This window comes from Natrix helvetica, assembly GCF_964273705.1.
Source record: "Natrix helvetica genome assembly, chromosome: 2".
In the NCBI taxonomy this organism is placed as follows: Eukaryota; Metazoa; Chordata; class Lepidosauria; order Squamata; family Natricidae; genus Natrix; species Natrix helvetica.
In genome coordinates, this window is record NC_138552.1 from 199,702,078 (window position 1) to 199,719,475 (window position 17,398).

At 38.5% G+C, this 17,398-nt stretch overlaps 1 protein-coding gene across 5 annotated transcripts in view; it reads right to left on the reverse strand.

The window, feature by feature from the left end:
• AHI1 (Abelson helper integration site 1) overlaps positions 1-17,398 on the reverse strand; it is an 81,897-nt gene that overhangs the window by 17,356 nt on the left and 47,143 nt on the right. The window contains exon 20 of one of the 5 annotated variants that reach the window (XM_081945025.1): positions 4,249-4,335. The exons of the other annotated variants lie outside the window; for them this stretch is intronic. Coding sequence (XP_081801151.1) covers positions 4,325-4,335 — 11 coding nt within the window. The 3' untranslated portion in view covers positions 4,249-4,324. Of the gene's footprint in view, positions 1-4,248; positions 4,336-17,398 lie in introns of those variants that run through there. 5 annotated transcript variants of the gene reach the window in all.

Here is a 17,398-nt window from a genome sequence, read left to right on the forward strand (position 1 = left end):
GCAAAGGTGTTATTATTATGGTAAATAGGTTGGCACCTGTCCATAGACAAGCAACCATCTTTCACGCTAGCTGCTACTTCTGGATTATTTTTAAAGGATGTTCCCAAGTACCACAGTAGTTTAACAAGACGCTAGTAACAAGGGCATGAGCCACAATCTCAAGGGCTTCTTGGTCCAGGAAAGGCCACAACTGCAGATGTAGCAAAACTTGGATAATCACGTCTTTGATGTTTTGCTTTAGTTAAAAGCTCTAAATATTTTTTTCTTTAAATTAGGCCAACTAGTGCTCAGTTCTAAATAAAACCCGATAGCAACTGAAACAACTTAGTATAAAGTCATGAGAGTTAAAAGTTTAGCACATTCAGATAGCATCTGGTTAGGACGGATACAGTAAGCCTAACAATTAAAACAATCAAATCACTAAACACTTTAATACTAATCAATATCCAACAGATCAAAGAGAAAAGATAATAAACAGTGTTGCCTGAACATGAAGGCCAAGGGTTTTAACCTGTACTCTAGCAATGGAAAGTGCTGCTTTGGGGGTCTCATTCTATATCAGGGATGTCAAACTGGTGGCCTGTGGGTTGGATGCGTCACGCGCAGGCCATGCCCAGCTCTGCAAAGGGGAAAAACATCACGGAATGTCACGTGACACCAACGTGACGTGTCGAGTTTGACACCTGTATTTTATATAGATTCATATTCCATGAGTTTTACACCAGCCTATTGTAATGGCTGTAGTGTAGAGTTAGGCCAGCTGCTGCCTATGTTTTGGATTTTAATTCTACCAGCCCTAGCCAATTTGGGAAGAGATCCTGGGAGCTGAAGTTCAAAATATCTGTAGGGTAACAGCTTGCTTACCATGTGATGGTGTCTAAGTACAAACATATTAAGAGATAGTGATTTAGACATACAGGTTTCAATCTGCTCTGTGGTTTCTTCACCCAATGATCAGAAATTAACAGATCAGATGGGAATACTCCACTATTGCCATTTAATACCTTAATGTTTAGACTATCATATTCATTCTCTCCATGATAACAAGGGATGTCGTGCCCTTGTTTATAATGGTCTTTTCATCAAGCACAATTAGCAGTTTCAGCAGGTAGGCAGCTCAGATGTAACTGAGTGGACACTACACTGGTGTGTTATTAAATGGGCATTATGAAACAAAACATAAAATCCTGGGTTAAAAAAATAGAAACTACTGATTAAAAAAACCCCTGTAAACAAAGCAAGGCCAAACCCCAGACAAATTTATTTTAAAGTAGTTTCCCGTCCATTCATTCAAATCTACATTCAGGTAGCTCCATATTCAGTATTTCGGTATTTGCTAACACCTGTATGGACATCCTTCAATTAAACGCTGTGGGTGAAATCAGCTCATTAGTTGCCTGGTTTCTCAACTGGTAGGAGTTTTTAGGTTGAGATTATTCAGGTGCACTGGCAGGGATCCATGGGAAAGCTTGCAAACTCTCCATCTGCATTTTGCCTACCTAAGCCAATGCTATTAGTCACCCTCATAAGAAAATTTCCTCACAAATATTTTAAGATGTATATATATATATATACTGGAAGATATATATGTAATTACATGGCATCACCTCAAAGAACTAACTTGCCCACAGACTTACAAATTCAGCATGGAAGTAGCTTCAACATTAGCAAGGTAATATATGTTCTAGAATATTAGGTTTATATTATTAAACCTTTTCATTAGGAATATTAGGTTTTTCTATCATACATATTTCTCAATTAGCCATGGCCATTTTGCCACAGCCAACTCACTGTGGACAATTCCTTGCAGGATAGCTCAATGTGATAAATGTTATCTACCACTATTTCTTTGACATTATCTCTGTTTTTGTCCCTGGAAATAATGTCAAAGAAGCAGTGGTGGATAACATTTTATCATGTTGAGCTATACTGCGCAGAATTGTCTGCGGCGAATTATCCGGCAGCAAGTTTAGCCACAGTTAGCCATGGCTAGTTGGCCATGGCAACTTGTCCTAGACCCCAATAAAACAGAGGAATGTCCACTTTAGAGATTCTACACCAAAACATAAGAAGCATAATGTAGTGTATGCAGTATAGTGAGGTAAGATAAGGTGTGTTTAGAACTCTACATTGGAGGAACCAAGCAGCCTGTACACAAGAAGAGGAAAAGCAATGCCACAGGATCAAAATCAGCAGTATACCTTCAATTAAAAGAAAAAGAACACTCTTTTGAGGACCACAATGTTCACCATTTTGGACAGGGAAGATAGATATTTTGAGAGAGGAGTGAATGTATCCATTTATGCTAAAGTGAACATCTTCCCTCAATAGTTGCACGCCTTAGACAAAACCTGTTCCCCATTTTTTCTAATGCTACTCTTGCAGGGAAATCAAGACCACTTCACAGGTTCACTAGGAAGGTCACACTTAACAACCAAACTAAGAGAAGGATTTAGAGTGAGGATCCCTTAATGACCTTCTGCTTATCACCTAACGAGTCTATTCAGATTAGGTGAGAAATGAAACCACCTTGGAGGATTTATATGGGGTCTCCCTAGCCAATCTGCTCAGACTGAAGAAGCTATTTGGATAAGCAGTGAAACATTTCAAAGAAGTCCAGTTGCCCTGACTCAACTTCCTGTCTAATTGGAGATCTATTTTTTAACATATGGTATAAGCATAGGTTTATTTGCAATGGTGGTGAATATCTATGGCTCAGGTGTAGTATGAGAGTGGAGTTCATTCTCCAAACTTATTGCTTGGTTTCAAATGTTTCATTTGGAAACCAACCCACAAGTTCGGGAAAATGTTCGGGTTCCGAACATTTCATTACCAGGCTTGGTAACCTCCTCAGTGTTAAAGCCCACTGAAGATGTTGCCTAGCCTGGCAATAAAACGAAAAAATGATGGAAAGCTGCTTCAAACAGAATGAAAAGAATGCTACAAAGTTGTATGAACAATGTCCATAAAAAGGGAAAGGGGATAAAACTAAGGAGATAACAGCACCAACACCATGTCATTTATTACAATTCCCACCCCAAGTCTGTCTGTCTGTCATTCTCTCTCTCTCTCTCTCTCTCTCTCTCTCTCTCTCTCTCTCTCTCACACACACACACACACACACACATACAGAAGCAGAGTGTAACACTGCTTTTGTAATTTGAATAAAAATAACAAGTTCTTGCTGATGCCACAACCACAGAAGGATGTGGAGTTATACTCATCTGATGTGTGAAAAAGGATCATTAGTGGGTTAGAAAAAAATGCACATAAAACATAATGAAATGCATTGTATAATGTATAGCCTGAGAAAAAGAAAAGGAAATGCAAAGAATAGTGAAAGAGAAAAAAGAAATGGCAAAGATTAAAAGAGAAAAAAAGGCAGAATGAAATTGTAGGAAATAAACATTACAATATTCTGAATATGTGTAAAGAGGGCTAAACAAGGAGTCCCAGGACAGCGAATGGATTGGGGGAAAAAACTCAATGATATAATTTGGGATAAAACTTGGATAAGGAAATGTCGGAAAGACTATTTAGAGACTTGCATAAGAATTAAAAATACTGGAATTGAAACGACTGTATTTTTCGGACTATAAGATGCACCGCTGTATAAGATGCACCAAGACTTCGAAGAGGTAAGTAAAAAAAAAAAAGTGTTTGTCCTCCCCGGTCCCCAGGAGCATTCTGCAGGCTTCAGCAGGGCTGGGGGAAGGGGAAAATGCCCCCGTTTTGGTGAAAAATGGGTGAAAACCAGCCCGTTTTTCACCAAAACAGAAGCATTTTTCCCTTCCCCCAGCCCTGCTGAAGCCTGCAGAATGCTTCTAGGGGGTGGGAAAAGGCAAAAACGGCCCATTTTTCACAAAAATGGGATGCAGGGGCAGGGTTTCAGGAGGCCAAAAACAGCTATATTCGTTGTACAAGACACATCAACATTTCCACACTCTTTTTTGGAGGGGGAGCTGTGTCTTATACTCCAAGAAATACGGTAATGATGAAGAAGAAAACATACATGTTGCAACTGCAGAAAAATAGCAAGGCTGCAGATGTAGATGGTACAACTAGAAAAAAAGTTGCATTATTGTGATTTACTTATAGAGTGGCTGTGCAACTTGTTTAATTTGACAATGTAAACGTAGTTATAGTTACCTATAAAAAGGATGCATGTAGTACTGCAGACTCCCCTTCTCCCCCAACCCCATGGAATTAATGTTATGTGTCCCTGGGAAGACCTTTGGCTGAGTTGTGATCATACGGGTAATAACTGGGAAATGCAGAGTGGCTTTATGACAGGCAGGGATGGTGCAGACAATCTTTTTGCTCTTTAGTAAGTTACTAAGAAAAAAATAGAGAAAGCATACAATTAAATGAATAGACTCTGAATGCTTTGTTTAAATATGGAACTGAAAATTGGTTGTGTGACAGGAATGGTATATATCTGAGGATCTTTAGGAAATTATTCACTATTGAAGAAGGTCTCAATAAGGATGCATAGTTTCTCTTTGGTTATTTAATGTACAGTATGTATAAGAAATGCTAATGGTATAGTATAGTCTTTATTGCCATTGTAAAAATAAATACGAAATTGGTGATATTAGTCTTATGTAGGATGTGGATATATCTCAATTTTTAGAGTTTTGTAAGAAGTTACCAAGCTCATATGGTAAAAGAAAAATGTCTAAGTGGGTTACACAAATTAAAACAAGATCAAAATAAATGAAGAAAATCTATAATACTAAAAGACTGAAAAGCTAAATTACTAAATGGTTAAATTCTATAGTAGGTAAGATATTAAAATACAGGATATCTAAGTATTAAGATACTATGCCACTAAAATGCTAAACATGTGAATTAATTAATGTACATGTATTTTACTATGCAAATGATTCCATATTGATGGTGAAATATTGAAAAAGAGTTTGAAAAACAAGAGACAATGTGGTATCTGGACATGGAGGAAACAAGCATGGGTTGCAAGGGGAAAAAGATTAAATTTCCACCCACAAGATATAGAAGTTTTCTTTTATTTAAAAAAATAATTCTGCCAGGCAACAGATGTCATGATTATTTCAGATAAACTGAAATCAACAAGATCTGAGCAAGCCAGTACAGTACATCTGTCAGTAGTCAGCTGGGAAAAACTGCACAATCCAATGTATTTTAAAGAGAATAGCCTGGAGCTGGGGTGGGCAGAAAGCAGATTGGATCTAGTGGGTGATTTCTGGGCAATGTGCAATAGATCAGTAAGTGTTTGCAATTCCATTTCTTGAACAGTAGCAACTACTAAATCACCCCCCCCCCCACTTAAATTGGACAGTTTGGGGTTTCCAGGTGTAATGAAAAGACAACAAGTATAGTTCATTTCAGGGACTGAAAAATAGTTCACAGGATAAGAATGCGCTTAGAGGCTTTCTGTGCTTTGATTTTTCTAAGTGTTTACCTCTTGGATGCGGCTCTAATCAGTGAAGTTCTAGTGAGAAATTCAAGGAGATTTGGCAGGTCCATCCACCTGCAGTTTAGAATGGAGGGGTCTTTTAACAGTCTCACTTCTGGAAACATTGTTAATCCTAAACTGTATCAGGGACCTACTGCAATGTGTGCAATAGGTATAGATTGGGGGCATATGCATACAAACACCATTTCTCTTTTTCCCAGAATAATCCTATATAAAGACTTGGTGTTTGATATTTAATAGTGGCACAGAATGGGAAAATTCAAGTAAGGTGAAGAAAACCAACATCTATTGCAAGATATTGTTCTTTGAAGGATAGATTGTCCTTGTATCAAAGTTCTCTCTTCTATCCCCGAAGACAAAGAAGCAAGAGAAAGAGGTACTACCAGAACAATTCCCTTAAGACAGAAGCACCATATATTCAAGCACGGTATATTTTTGTTTTACTTTATGGCAAGTATACAGGAAATCAGAGCTTCAGCAGGTACCATCTTCAATCTTTCAAAACTTTGCTCCATGATCTAGCTAAAATGGATAATAATTTTTAAAAGCCAAAACTGGCTTTGGGAATTTGCTTTTCTTTGGGTGCCCTTAAGTCAGGGTTCACAAAAACCTAGTAACTGCCTGGACAAGTCCCGGATGTTTTGGCAATGTTTTCGGAAGTGGTTTGCCCTTGCCTTCTTCCTAGGGCCTAAGGTTACCACCTGAGTTTGTGCCTAAGGCAGGCTAAAATCCACAATCCCCCCCCCCTTTTTTTTAAAAAAAGCAAGATTTTCTTCATACATCTATTACCTGCAGAGAATAAATTGAGAGGATTAATGGGATTTGGTATTGACAATATAGCAGGAACAGGTCTTTCTGTTAATAATGCTCATCATTTTTGAGGCCAATAATCAAGGAGTAAATGATCATGTAGAGTTGTGACAACTGAGCAACTGCTTGGCTAGAGGGCCACCCAGAAAAGAATTTAAATATAATGTGATGTAAAGCCTCAATGCAGACATTCGTGTACACAAATGCAACTGCATTATTTCCTTGACCATTGTGTAGCCATAGCTAGCCTATAGCTACACAATGTCTGATAGGCTAACTAGGGCAGATTCTGCTTAATATGTTAAAAAACATTACCAATTATATATAATAATTTAATTTCAATAGGCATAATTCCTTTGTATTAAACGACATAACAGAGCTGCAATATTCAACATTAGTTCTTCCTGGAGTAAATAGATAAATAGATAGAGATAGAGATAGACAGATAGGCAAGCAGGCAATCAACTCGTTTAAATTGGCTGAAGGAAATATTCTTTAACTCAAGGGATTCCTTGATAACAATTAGTTCAATGCATGGTATATGGATGCATTTTATAGAATCTTTCATATATTATTCACAGGACGCTGCTGTTCTACATATTAACCCATTCCTGCATATTGTCTTGACTATGGATGTTACAAAACATGCACATATATTTACAAAAGCCTGTTATTTTTCTTTCAGATGTTAATGACGACGACGACAACAACAACAACAACAACAATAGGATTGCAGCAATATCCTTGTACAATCTTCCTTGCAAGCTTCTGCTGCTGCTTTCCTTCCAAATAACAGCCATTCAAATTCTAGCACAAAGCTGTATCAGAATAGATGCTCCACTGGAATCCTGAGCAAACTATACCCAATTCCAATGGCTTTTCCTGGTCTCGCCCTTTTCAAGGATATGGTTTTGGAATGATGCACACTGTGAGGGCCTTCAAATCATTTGCAAGCATTTGAATGGTAACCTCATCAAGGACGGATTCATCTGAGTACAACAGTGTGACGCATTTGCAATTTGGGGAAATCAAGGTTTTATTTAATGGAAAACGACCAGGTGAAGATCCATGCCCTTATCACAGGTTTCGATAATAGCAAGGACGGCGGGCATTAATTAGAAGAAAATCTGGATAGTGAATGGGTCATTGCACAGTGAAGCAATCTAACGCAGACATTGTTCAAGAATAGGGAGTGTTAAGTAATCAAGCTCCCTGTTAGAAGAGCGAGTATGCATAGAAGCGTAATGAGAGTGATATGGAATAACACACACAAACCAGCATACAGAGACACTGAATAGTATAAAAATATAGTAGTTTACTATGTAGAAATATAGAAGTATTCAGAGTCCGGTTAACAGTCCAAGTCATACACGGTTCAGTAATTCAGTTATCAATATTCTCAGTTTAACACACAACACAGCTAAACAGTAGCAAGACTCAGTAACTCACGAGCAGTATCAAACAGTATCCACGATCAGCATCTAACAAAACAGAGAGATCTAACAACCATTCTGGCTCCCTCTTATAGCTGCTTGAGGTAACAAGCCAATTACATCTGTTAAGCATTTAAAGTAACAGTAAAGTAATCATAGCTTATATACATTGGCAAGCCAAGCCTAGGGTTACATCCTAACAGGGATCAACAGCAAAAAAAAAAAAAAAAGGAATTCAATACGCAATGCAGCACCAAATAATAAGAAGCTGCAGTTTAGGCGCTAAGCATATGCTATTTTAGTTAAGATCAATACATTTATGCATTTATTTTTTGGATTTACAAGTTTGCTCAATTTAAGCAATGTGACTCATGATGACGTACAGCAAAAACAAACAATAAACAACAATTAAAAAAATAGCCACACAGTATTAAGAAAGGTAGCTAATACATAAAATGTAACCAAACATGATAACTAAACAATGAAAGGAAAGTCTACTCAGCTGGACCCAAACACCTGGGGGGGGGGAGGGGAGAAGGTAAGTCTTAATGATTTTTCTAAAGGAAAGAAGAGTTGATGCATGTTGTAAATGGGAGGGGGAGATAATGCCATAGCATAAGGGCAGCTAATGAAAAAGCACCCATTTCAAATCCTTCCCAACTTTCCCAATACGTGTAATAGACAAATAACACGGACATATTTTTTAAAATTTCAGCCATGGAAGTTGAATATTTTGGTTGCTAAATTGGATAAAGAAAGGGAGGGGAGACAGAGAGGAACAGAATGCAGAGCTCCAAGCTATAATGAAGTAAGACCTGTTACATCAAATATAAAAGCAACTAAAGCCAGAATTTTAATTAGAGATTAGAATCAAATACATTTACCAACTAACACACCCATTTAATGATTGCTTAGGTATCTTATAGAAAGGCCATTGCATTTCTTTTCATTTGTTTTAAAATCCTGGTAGAATCACATATATAATAGAAATGGTCTGGGACCGACATTTCATTCCCTTCCCATAGTGGCAGATATACCACAACGTGTGGCAGAATTTATGTATTCATTCTCATATAGAATTTGTGCTCACATGCTCTTCCAGATACAAGGTGAGGGTACCTCCTCCTAGTTTGAACACTGGTTGGGGAGGGGGGGAGAACAGAGTGATTTGGGAGCTGAGGGTAGGAAGAAGGGATTGAAGAGAATCTTAGCCATAGGAAAACTTTTGGTCAGAAGACAGGTTTATAAAGATATTATCTAGCACTAAGTAAGCCTGGGATTGATAGCCCATAGATAATTTCATATTTTTTATGTAATGGGAATTTATTTACAATTAAGGTCATTTTAAAGTTTTCAGTTATTTAAACAAAAAATCAAAAGTTAATTTGATTTTTTGTTTAAATGACAGTAAGATGATTGTGTTATTTTCTGTTTTCCCATGTTCCACTTAATCATGTCAACTTAGATAGATAGATATAGACAGACAGACAAGAAAATAGGAGAAAAAATGCTAAATCAGGAAAGGTGGTGGTGGTTTAATGGAAGTAGAAAAAAAAAACAAATATATTGTTTACAGATATTCCTGGTGAATGGGATTATGCTTTAATTTTGAAAAAAAGTTTCAAAATTTTAATTTTGGAAAGAAGAGATTAAGGGGAAAAAATCCTCCACCAATCCTCCACACTGAAAAGAATTGAAAACACTTTAAATGGTTAAGGCATCCATTAGTATCCAGAAGACTGAGATTCAAGCTCACATTTAGCAACAGAGACTCACTGGATGATTATGTCTCAGACCTCAACGTGCTTTTATTGTGGGCATAAAAAGAACCGAGGGATCTTGGAGTCCTAGTGGACAACCATTTAAATATGAGCCAGCAGTGTGCAGCAGCTGCCAAAAAAGCCAACACAGTTCTAGGCTACATCAACAGAGGGATAGAATCAAGATCACGTGAAGTGTTAATACCACTTTATAATGCCTTGGTAAGGCCACACTTGAAATACTGCATTCAGTTCTGGTCACCACAATGTAAAAAAGATGTTGAGACCCTAGAAAGAGGGCAGAGAAGAGCAACAAAGATGATTAGGGGACTGGAGACTAAAACATATGAAGAACGGTTGCAAGAACTGGGTATGTCTAGTTTAATGAAAAGAAGGACTAGGGGAGACATGATAGCAGTGTTCCAATATCTCAGGGGTTGCCACAAAGAAGAGGGAGTCAAACTATTTTCCAAGGCACCTGAGGGTAGAACAAGAAGCAATGAAAACTAATCAAGGAGAGAAGCAACTTAGAACTGAGGAGAAATTTCCTGACAGTTAGAACAATTAATCAGTGGAACAGCTTGCCTCCAGAAGTTGTGAATGCCCCAACACTGGAAGTCTTTAAGAAGATGTTGGATAGCCATTTGTATGAAGCGGGATAGGGTTCCCTGCCTAGGCAGGGGGTTGGACTAGAAGACCTCTAAGGTCCCTTCCAGCTCTGCTATTGTATTGTATTAACAAAAAGATAAGTAATCTCTGCCAGATAAGTAATGAATTCATCATGGTGCTATCAATCTTGCATTTAAACAGACCAAATTTTAAATAGTTTAGTACTGGCACTGAGCAGTTCATAACTTGATCATTAGCTAATGGTGATTGACACCCTTCCCCTCTTGATAAAGAGGAATAAGTGGTTCTGGCAATACCCATCCACCTTTGCAATTAGTTATTCTTGTCCATTTACTTCTGACATATTCCTCATGAGTTTAGCAGTTAGTAGTGCTCCAATCCACTTACAAAGTAATCCTCAATTTACAACTGCAACTCAACTGCTCACTAAGCAGGTCATCCGTGTGACCGAGCTAATTTTACATCTTTTTGGCGGTAGTTATTAAGCAAATCACCATGATCCTAAAGTGAGGTCACTGTCCACAATGGCATTTTTTTTTTGCTAGAAACTAAATGTAAAAATATAAACAAATATTATGAATAGCAGTCATGTGTCTGTGGGACCCTGTAAATGGCCTTAAATGAGGGTGAGTTACTGAGTGATCACGTGACTGGGGGCAGGTGGCCATTGGAACTTTGAATACGGATAATAAATATTTGGGGGGGGGGATCCACCGTACATTTGAACAGTTGCTAAGCAACCAATTGCAAGTAAAAGATGACCTTTATGAGAGTATTGTTTTAGCACATGGTGTTGCTCATAACACCTGGTTTTTCTCTGCAGTATCAGTGCAGTATCTGTGGAATTGTTAAGATTGAGGGGGTGAGGGGGAACCTGATCCATCAGGATTTTACTTCCTCCCTCAAATATCTCTTTGAACTGGGACTACCTATGAACATCTTTGATTGGCATGAGCTAAACAAGGCAGTCTCGAGAATCAAGAAACATACTGTTGATGTGCTTTCTTGCTTCTGCTGCCAACCTTCTCTGCAACCAATAAATCTTTATGCCCATGGATATCTCAGGGGTTGCCACAAAGAAGAGGGAGTCAAACTATTCTCCAAGGCACCTGAGGTCAGAACAAGAAGCAATGGGTAGAAACTAATCAAGGAGAGAAGCAACTTAGAACTGAGGAGAAATTTCCTGACCATTAGAACAATTAAGCAGTGGAACAGCTTGCCTCCAGAAGTTGTGAATGCCCCAACACTGGAAGTCTTTAAGAATATGTTGGATAGCCATTTGTCTGGAACGGGATAGGGTTTCCTGCCTAGGCAGGGGGTTGGACTAGAAGATCTCCAAGGTTCCTTCCAACTCTGCTACTGTATTATAAGACACTCTTCCCTCCTCCGATGCTTTTTGTACCACCTGTACAAAAGTGAAGTCTTGCAATGCTGTTGCAATGCTCTGGGTTTAAGTTTCCTGACTCTCCTTCCTACTTTAGTGTAGTTACTATTGCTTCCACCTAAAGATGCCTTTATCTGATATTCTTCCCATTAACCCATCCCATTAATCTGTATTCCCGTGCCTTACTGACAAAAAAAGGGAGAACATTCCAATTTAAAAAAATTGAAATAAATGCTGTATTTCCAACTCATTAGCCAGCAGTGAAGGGCACATCGCTAGGGACAATCAGTATTCCTGCATAATCCATACTATTTTTCTAAAGGAAAAAAAGAGAAGGAAATATTTCTTGTTAACATGCAAAAATTATCAAGGTTGAAGGAAATAAACACAGTGAGCTCAAAATACCTCCGCCCCATGTACAAAGTAAGATTCTAAGTAAGATTGGAGGAGAATGGGATGAATCTAGGAATAACATATGACAAGAGTGTCAAACTCGATTTCATTGAGGGCCACATCAGCGTTGTGTTGGACCTCGGGGGGTTGGGGTAGGCATGGCCAATTTGAGGTCACTCGTGACAGGGGTGCCTGTGGTGGCCCAAGCCCTTGCCAGTGAAAACTGGCTCCCAAGCTCCTGCAACCCTCTGCCAGCAAAAACAGACCTCAGGAGGGCCACAAGCAGCTCTCCCGTGCTCCATTTTTGGTGGCAGAGGTACCGCGGGCCAGTTCTTCGCTGTTTCCAGGACAGTCCTGGGGGCCAGATCTAAGCACCCCATGGGCTGGATCCAGCCCTCGGACCTTGAGTTTAACACCCCTGATATAGGAGATTCTGCTGCAGCGAATCCAAGATACATTAAATGTTCAATAACTGACCATGCATAAAGTTTAAATAAAAATAGATGAAATAAAAAGCACAAGTACTATACAGAGAATAAAGCATAAACTTAAAAAAAGCATGTATCATGTCTACTCAAGTCTAATTCCATGAATCAGAAGTTCCATTATTTGGCTTTAGAAGCTGAACAACCAACCTTCCCCAAATCTTTAACTGATGACACTGCTCTTTTGCCTTGATGAATTCCTGCATGAGAAACAGAGGGAGATGAGGATCTGTTGACCCTCTTAATCTCTTGGCAGTTTTTGATAATGCCAATCACTACAGCCATTTGGATTGTTTTCATGAGTTGGAATCCTTCTTTCCAGTCCAACTTACAGAGACAACCTCAGAAAGTATTGGGAGAAAGTAATTGAAATCATTGATGACAGTAGGACATCTGGGAGCTACACACAGCTCTATTTCTCTGTACCATCTTATACAAGAAAAGCTGTGCATGTGGACCAGTTCCTGGACACAATGTTGAGTAGAAAGTAAATAAACTAAAACTGAATCTGACTGAAAAGTGGTGGGCAGTGGTTTCTAGTCATGTTGTTGTTAGTTGTGAAGTCGTGTCCGAGCCATCGCGACCCCATGGACAACGTTCCTCCAGGCCTTCCTGTCCTCTACCATCCTCTGGAGTCCATTTAAGCTCACGCCTATTGCTTTGGTGACTCCATCCAGCCACTTCATTCTCTCTCGTCCCCTTCTTCTTTTGCCCTCAATCCTTCCCAGCATTAGGCTCTTCTCCAGTGAGTCCTTCCTTCTCATTTGGTGGCCAAAGTATTTGAGTTTCATCTTCAGGATCTGGCCTTCTAAAGAGCAGTCAGGGTTGATCTCCTCTAGGACTGACCGGTTTGATTGCCTTACAGTCTAAATTCTAGTCATAAGAACCTCTGAGAATGTTTTGTTCTCAATGTGATTCCAATCCACACCTTCTGAAAGAGCAGATAACTATTTAAAAGTCCAGGAAAAGACATTTAATGCATAATAGCAAGCTCTACTAAAGTGAGTATCTCATAGACTGGAATTTCTGCAAGCATTTATATAATCTAGCAGAATTTCTTCTCTATGGAGATCAAAAGCTCATCATGTTATGATTGCAAGAACTAAATGTACATACTGAATAGTTATTTTATGGTTTATGTTACAATCTGGGTACACCCATAGGTAGTCTAAAAAAACCATGTAGTTTTAAAGGATAAATTTATTAAATCTGAATCCAAGAATACCTCCTATCTTGTTACAGACCTGTAACTTGATTCAGATTATCTTTACAGGGCTCATTTGGCATAATGCTTATGAAATCAGGCTAGAAATTGGGAAACTGTGAGTCCAGCCTTGGGTATGAAGCCAGCTGGGTGACCCTGGTTAATTACTTTCTCTCTCAGTGTTAGGAAAGAGATGATGGCAAAACACTTCTGAAAAACCTTGCCAAGAAAACTGCAGGCACCTTCTAAACAGTATCCAAGAATCAGATGCCATAGGAAGTAAGGGGGAAAAGTTGATAGCTAGCCTATCCATTCAGACTTATGGAAGTTTTAGATTCCATCAGATAGAGGTGGTGTAGAGATATAGTGGGACCTCTTTTTTTGCCACCTGATGTATTTGTAGTGGTTCAGCTGTAACATTAGCCTAGAGTTCTCTACATTTCCAACATTGCCCCTTGTAAACTTTTACTACGGTAATATTACCTCTATTTCACTTTAATGTCATTTTATTTCAAAGACTGGAACTATGCCCCATTCTTTATTTATAAGCCTTGATGACCCATTGGATTATGCATTGCTCTGATCGCTAACAGAGAAGCTATATCGCTGAGTAAAATGCCCGCAAAGATTAATACATTGTAAGCTGCATTATCTGCTTTTTGAGACACACAATCACCATTGTCATTGAGTAAGAAAACTCTCAAAATAGAGTTCCCTGTTCACATTTCCATTCTGTCAAGATTCAGCTTATCCAGATCATTACTTTATTTAATCATCAGGATTTATAGATAGTGATTATTTATTAAATTAAATGTATATGTTGCCCACCTCCCCAATTTGGATTTCTTAAAAATGATGAAAATATAAAAATAATTAGAATTAAAAGAGTGATGTAAAAATTAGAACCAAGAAGAGGAGTGGCACAGTGGTGAGGTCCTCTTACTCCATCAACTACCTCCAGCAAAAAGCATTCCCATCGGGCCCCAAGCTAGGTGAAAACCTTTAATAGGCTCTGCAACAAGGCCCTTCCACTGGAACAAGTAGAGCAGGATAATCCCATTTGCATGAGACAGCTCCTCAGATACCCTGGACTCATGCCATAAAGGGCTTTAAAGGTAATGATCAAGACCTATAAATGGACCGGAAGCAAACTGGTAACCAATACAGCTCACACAACACCCCTATTATCTATGCCGCGTTAGGGTCTTCAGAAGTGTCCGCCATTGCATTCTGAACCAACTTCTGAATACTCTTCAAGGGTAGCCCCATGCTTTGCAATAATACAACTGAGAGATTACCATGCCGTAGTGACTGTGTACAGGGCCTCCTGATCCAAATAAGCGTGCAACTGGTGCACAACATGAACTTGTGCAAAGACCCTCCTTGCCAGGACGGCCACCTGGCTAGGCCACCTGCTCTTTCAGTCTACAAGAACCTACTGAGGGTGCAGAGTCTGTCTGGGGTAATCCAACCCCATCCAGAACTAAAAATCATAAACTAGTGGATGGGTTCAGCTGTTGTTCCCCATCCAGACGCCCACAGGCCTCCAGGCACTGCTTAACCCATTTAACAACAACAAAATCTAAATACATGAATCTATAGACCTGTTGAGCACTTATAATAATGTCTTATCAAACTTCAGAGCAGAAAGTATATTTATAATATTTAAATGGCTTCACATAACAAATAGGCCAACCTGAAGTAACAGCATGCTCACATTATTGTGCCCCAAGCATCCCAATCAAATTTGGATTACTTAACCCATGCAACTGAGGAGCATGAGTTACTCTCCCATGAATTGAGAAAAGTTGGCCCTAACCAGAATAGGAAAACTACTATCTTACTAGAAATTTGAACCCTTACCTGCTACTTTCCAGAATCAGGAAACGTATGCATTGAAGTGCAACATTCATTTACTTGGCCAGAATTTGTACTACAGTGGATCTAAACATCAACTTTCATTTCAAGCTTCCAGAAACTACTTTGTGATCATTAGATGCTTATTCTCCAATCCTGATCCCCATATGGAATCAGAAATAACCTCATTCACTTCAATAGAACACAATTCCATGTAAGCATACTGTACAGAGGACTAACACTTTGCCAACCAAATAACTGTTAACGTTCTGGGAAATCCATCCAAAAATCTATCCTGCCTCTTTAAATTGTAATGCTCTAATGAACAAAGATTTTAGATTATACTTCCATACTTTATCATTTTGCATAATCACTTAAAATGCATCCTTTTTCATAACATGTGCAATTGAAACTTGATTTAAAACTAAACCTGTATTTTTTTTCTTGATTACTTCAAGGATTTCATAATGTAAATCCATATTGACTGTAACCTTGTTTAAAAGGTCCTAAAATATCCACTGAATTGAATTCTATGAAATCTTTTTTACAAAACTGAATTAAGATTCCTCTCCCTCTTATTTTCTGTATAATTACAAAAGAAAAAAATAGGAGCACATTTTGGCAAGTTATTTGCACAATACTACGTCATACCTTGGTTTTGCAATCTACAGAGATCAATGCCAAGTAGAAAAGTAATGCTTGATTTAATCCACACCCTTGTATAATTTGGCTGAGAGTACTTCCTTTATCCCAAAGGCACAGTGGTAATTATCCTAACATATACCAATTTCACATAAATAGGAGTTTTCTCATGATAAAGCTTTGGAATCTTCAAAGTTTTGCAGCTAATGCGTTCAACATTTCTATACTTTTCAGCTAAATATTTTTAATTAACATGCCTAGGAATAATTTATAACAAAGAACACTTAATGGAGGAATCTGTGCAGTCTTGATTTCATTCTAGTAAATACAATAAGCAAGCCAACATTTTAAAAAATATATACTATTCTGACATTTGTATTGTCACTTTTAAGAGATTATCAATCAAAGGGAAGATTTTGAAGCACAATCTTTTAAATGCAAAGAATACAAACCTAGTGTGATGTCATAGTTGTGGTTATTTTCATGAAAAACTCATACCATGTTTCCCCGAAAATAGGACAGGGTCTTATTTTCTTTTGACCCCTGAATTAAGCACTTGGCCTCACTTTCGGGGAGGTCTTATAATATTTGAGGTGCAGGAAGTGGCGAATGTGGTCACTTCATGACTGTTGCTGTGTTGCAATATTTTCGGGGAGGGCTTATTATCAGGGAAGGGCTTATTTTAGTGCATGCGCTCAAAAGCCTGATTGGTCTTATTATCCAGGGAGGTCTTATTTTCAGGGAAACAGGGTACCAACAGTATCGTGAACAGAGGGTTGCAACAAGAATTGTGTGTTCTGGGATGTATTTTTAAAAGCAAGAATGAGTAGACAACTTTGCAGCTTTCTTGCTGTTTTTTGCAATTCATCTGATTTTCCTTTCTCAAGGGTTTTCTTTTTTGGGCCCTTTTAACAAAGCGAGATTCAGTCATTTTCTTGGGTACAAAATCAGTTCCCCTTAGGCAACAAGCTCTGAATGAATGTTTACCTGAACTTCCCTTAGCAGCCCCAAGAACATGAAAGCAGTTCCAGGTTTTTTTTTTAAGATGGAGAAAACTATCTTAATGTGATTAGTTTGCTGAAGGCAGGTCTAGAAATAGCATAAAACAGCACCTTGGCTGATCTTGGAAAAAGATAAGAAGGGTTTAACCTGGTTTGGACTTGAATGGAAGACCAGCAGGAAATATCCAGGACTCTGGAGTATATTAGGAAGTTGAAAAACAGTCTGGAAGACAATAGTGGCAAATCATTTTCATACTGTGGTCAGTAATGCCATACAGCTTCCCCTAGGGCAGGGGTGGGGAACCATGGCTGTTTTATGACCTGTGGACTTCAACTCCCAGAAT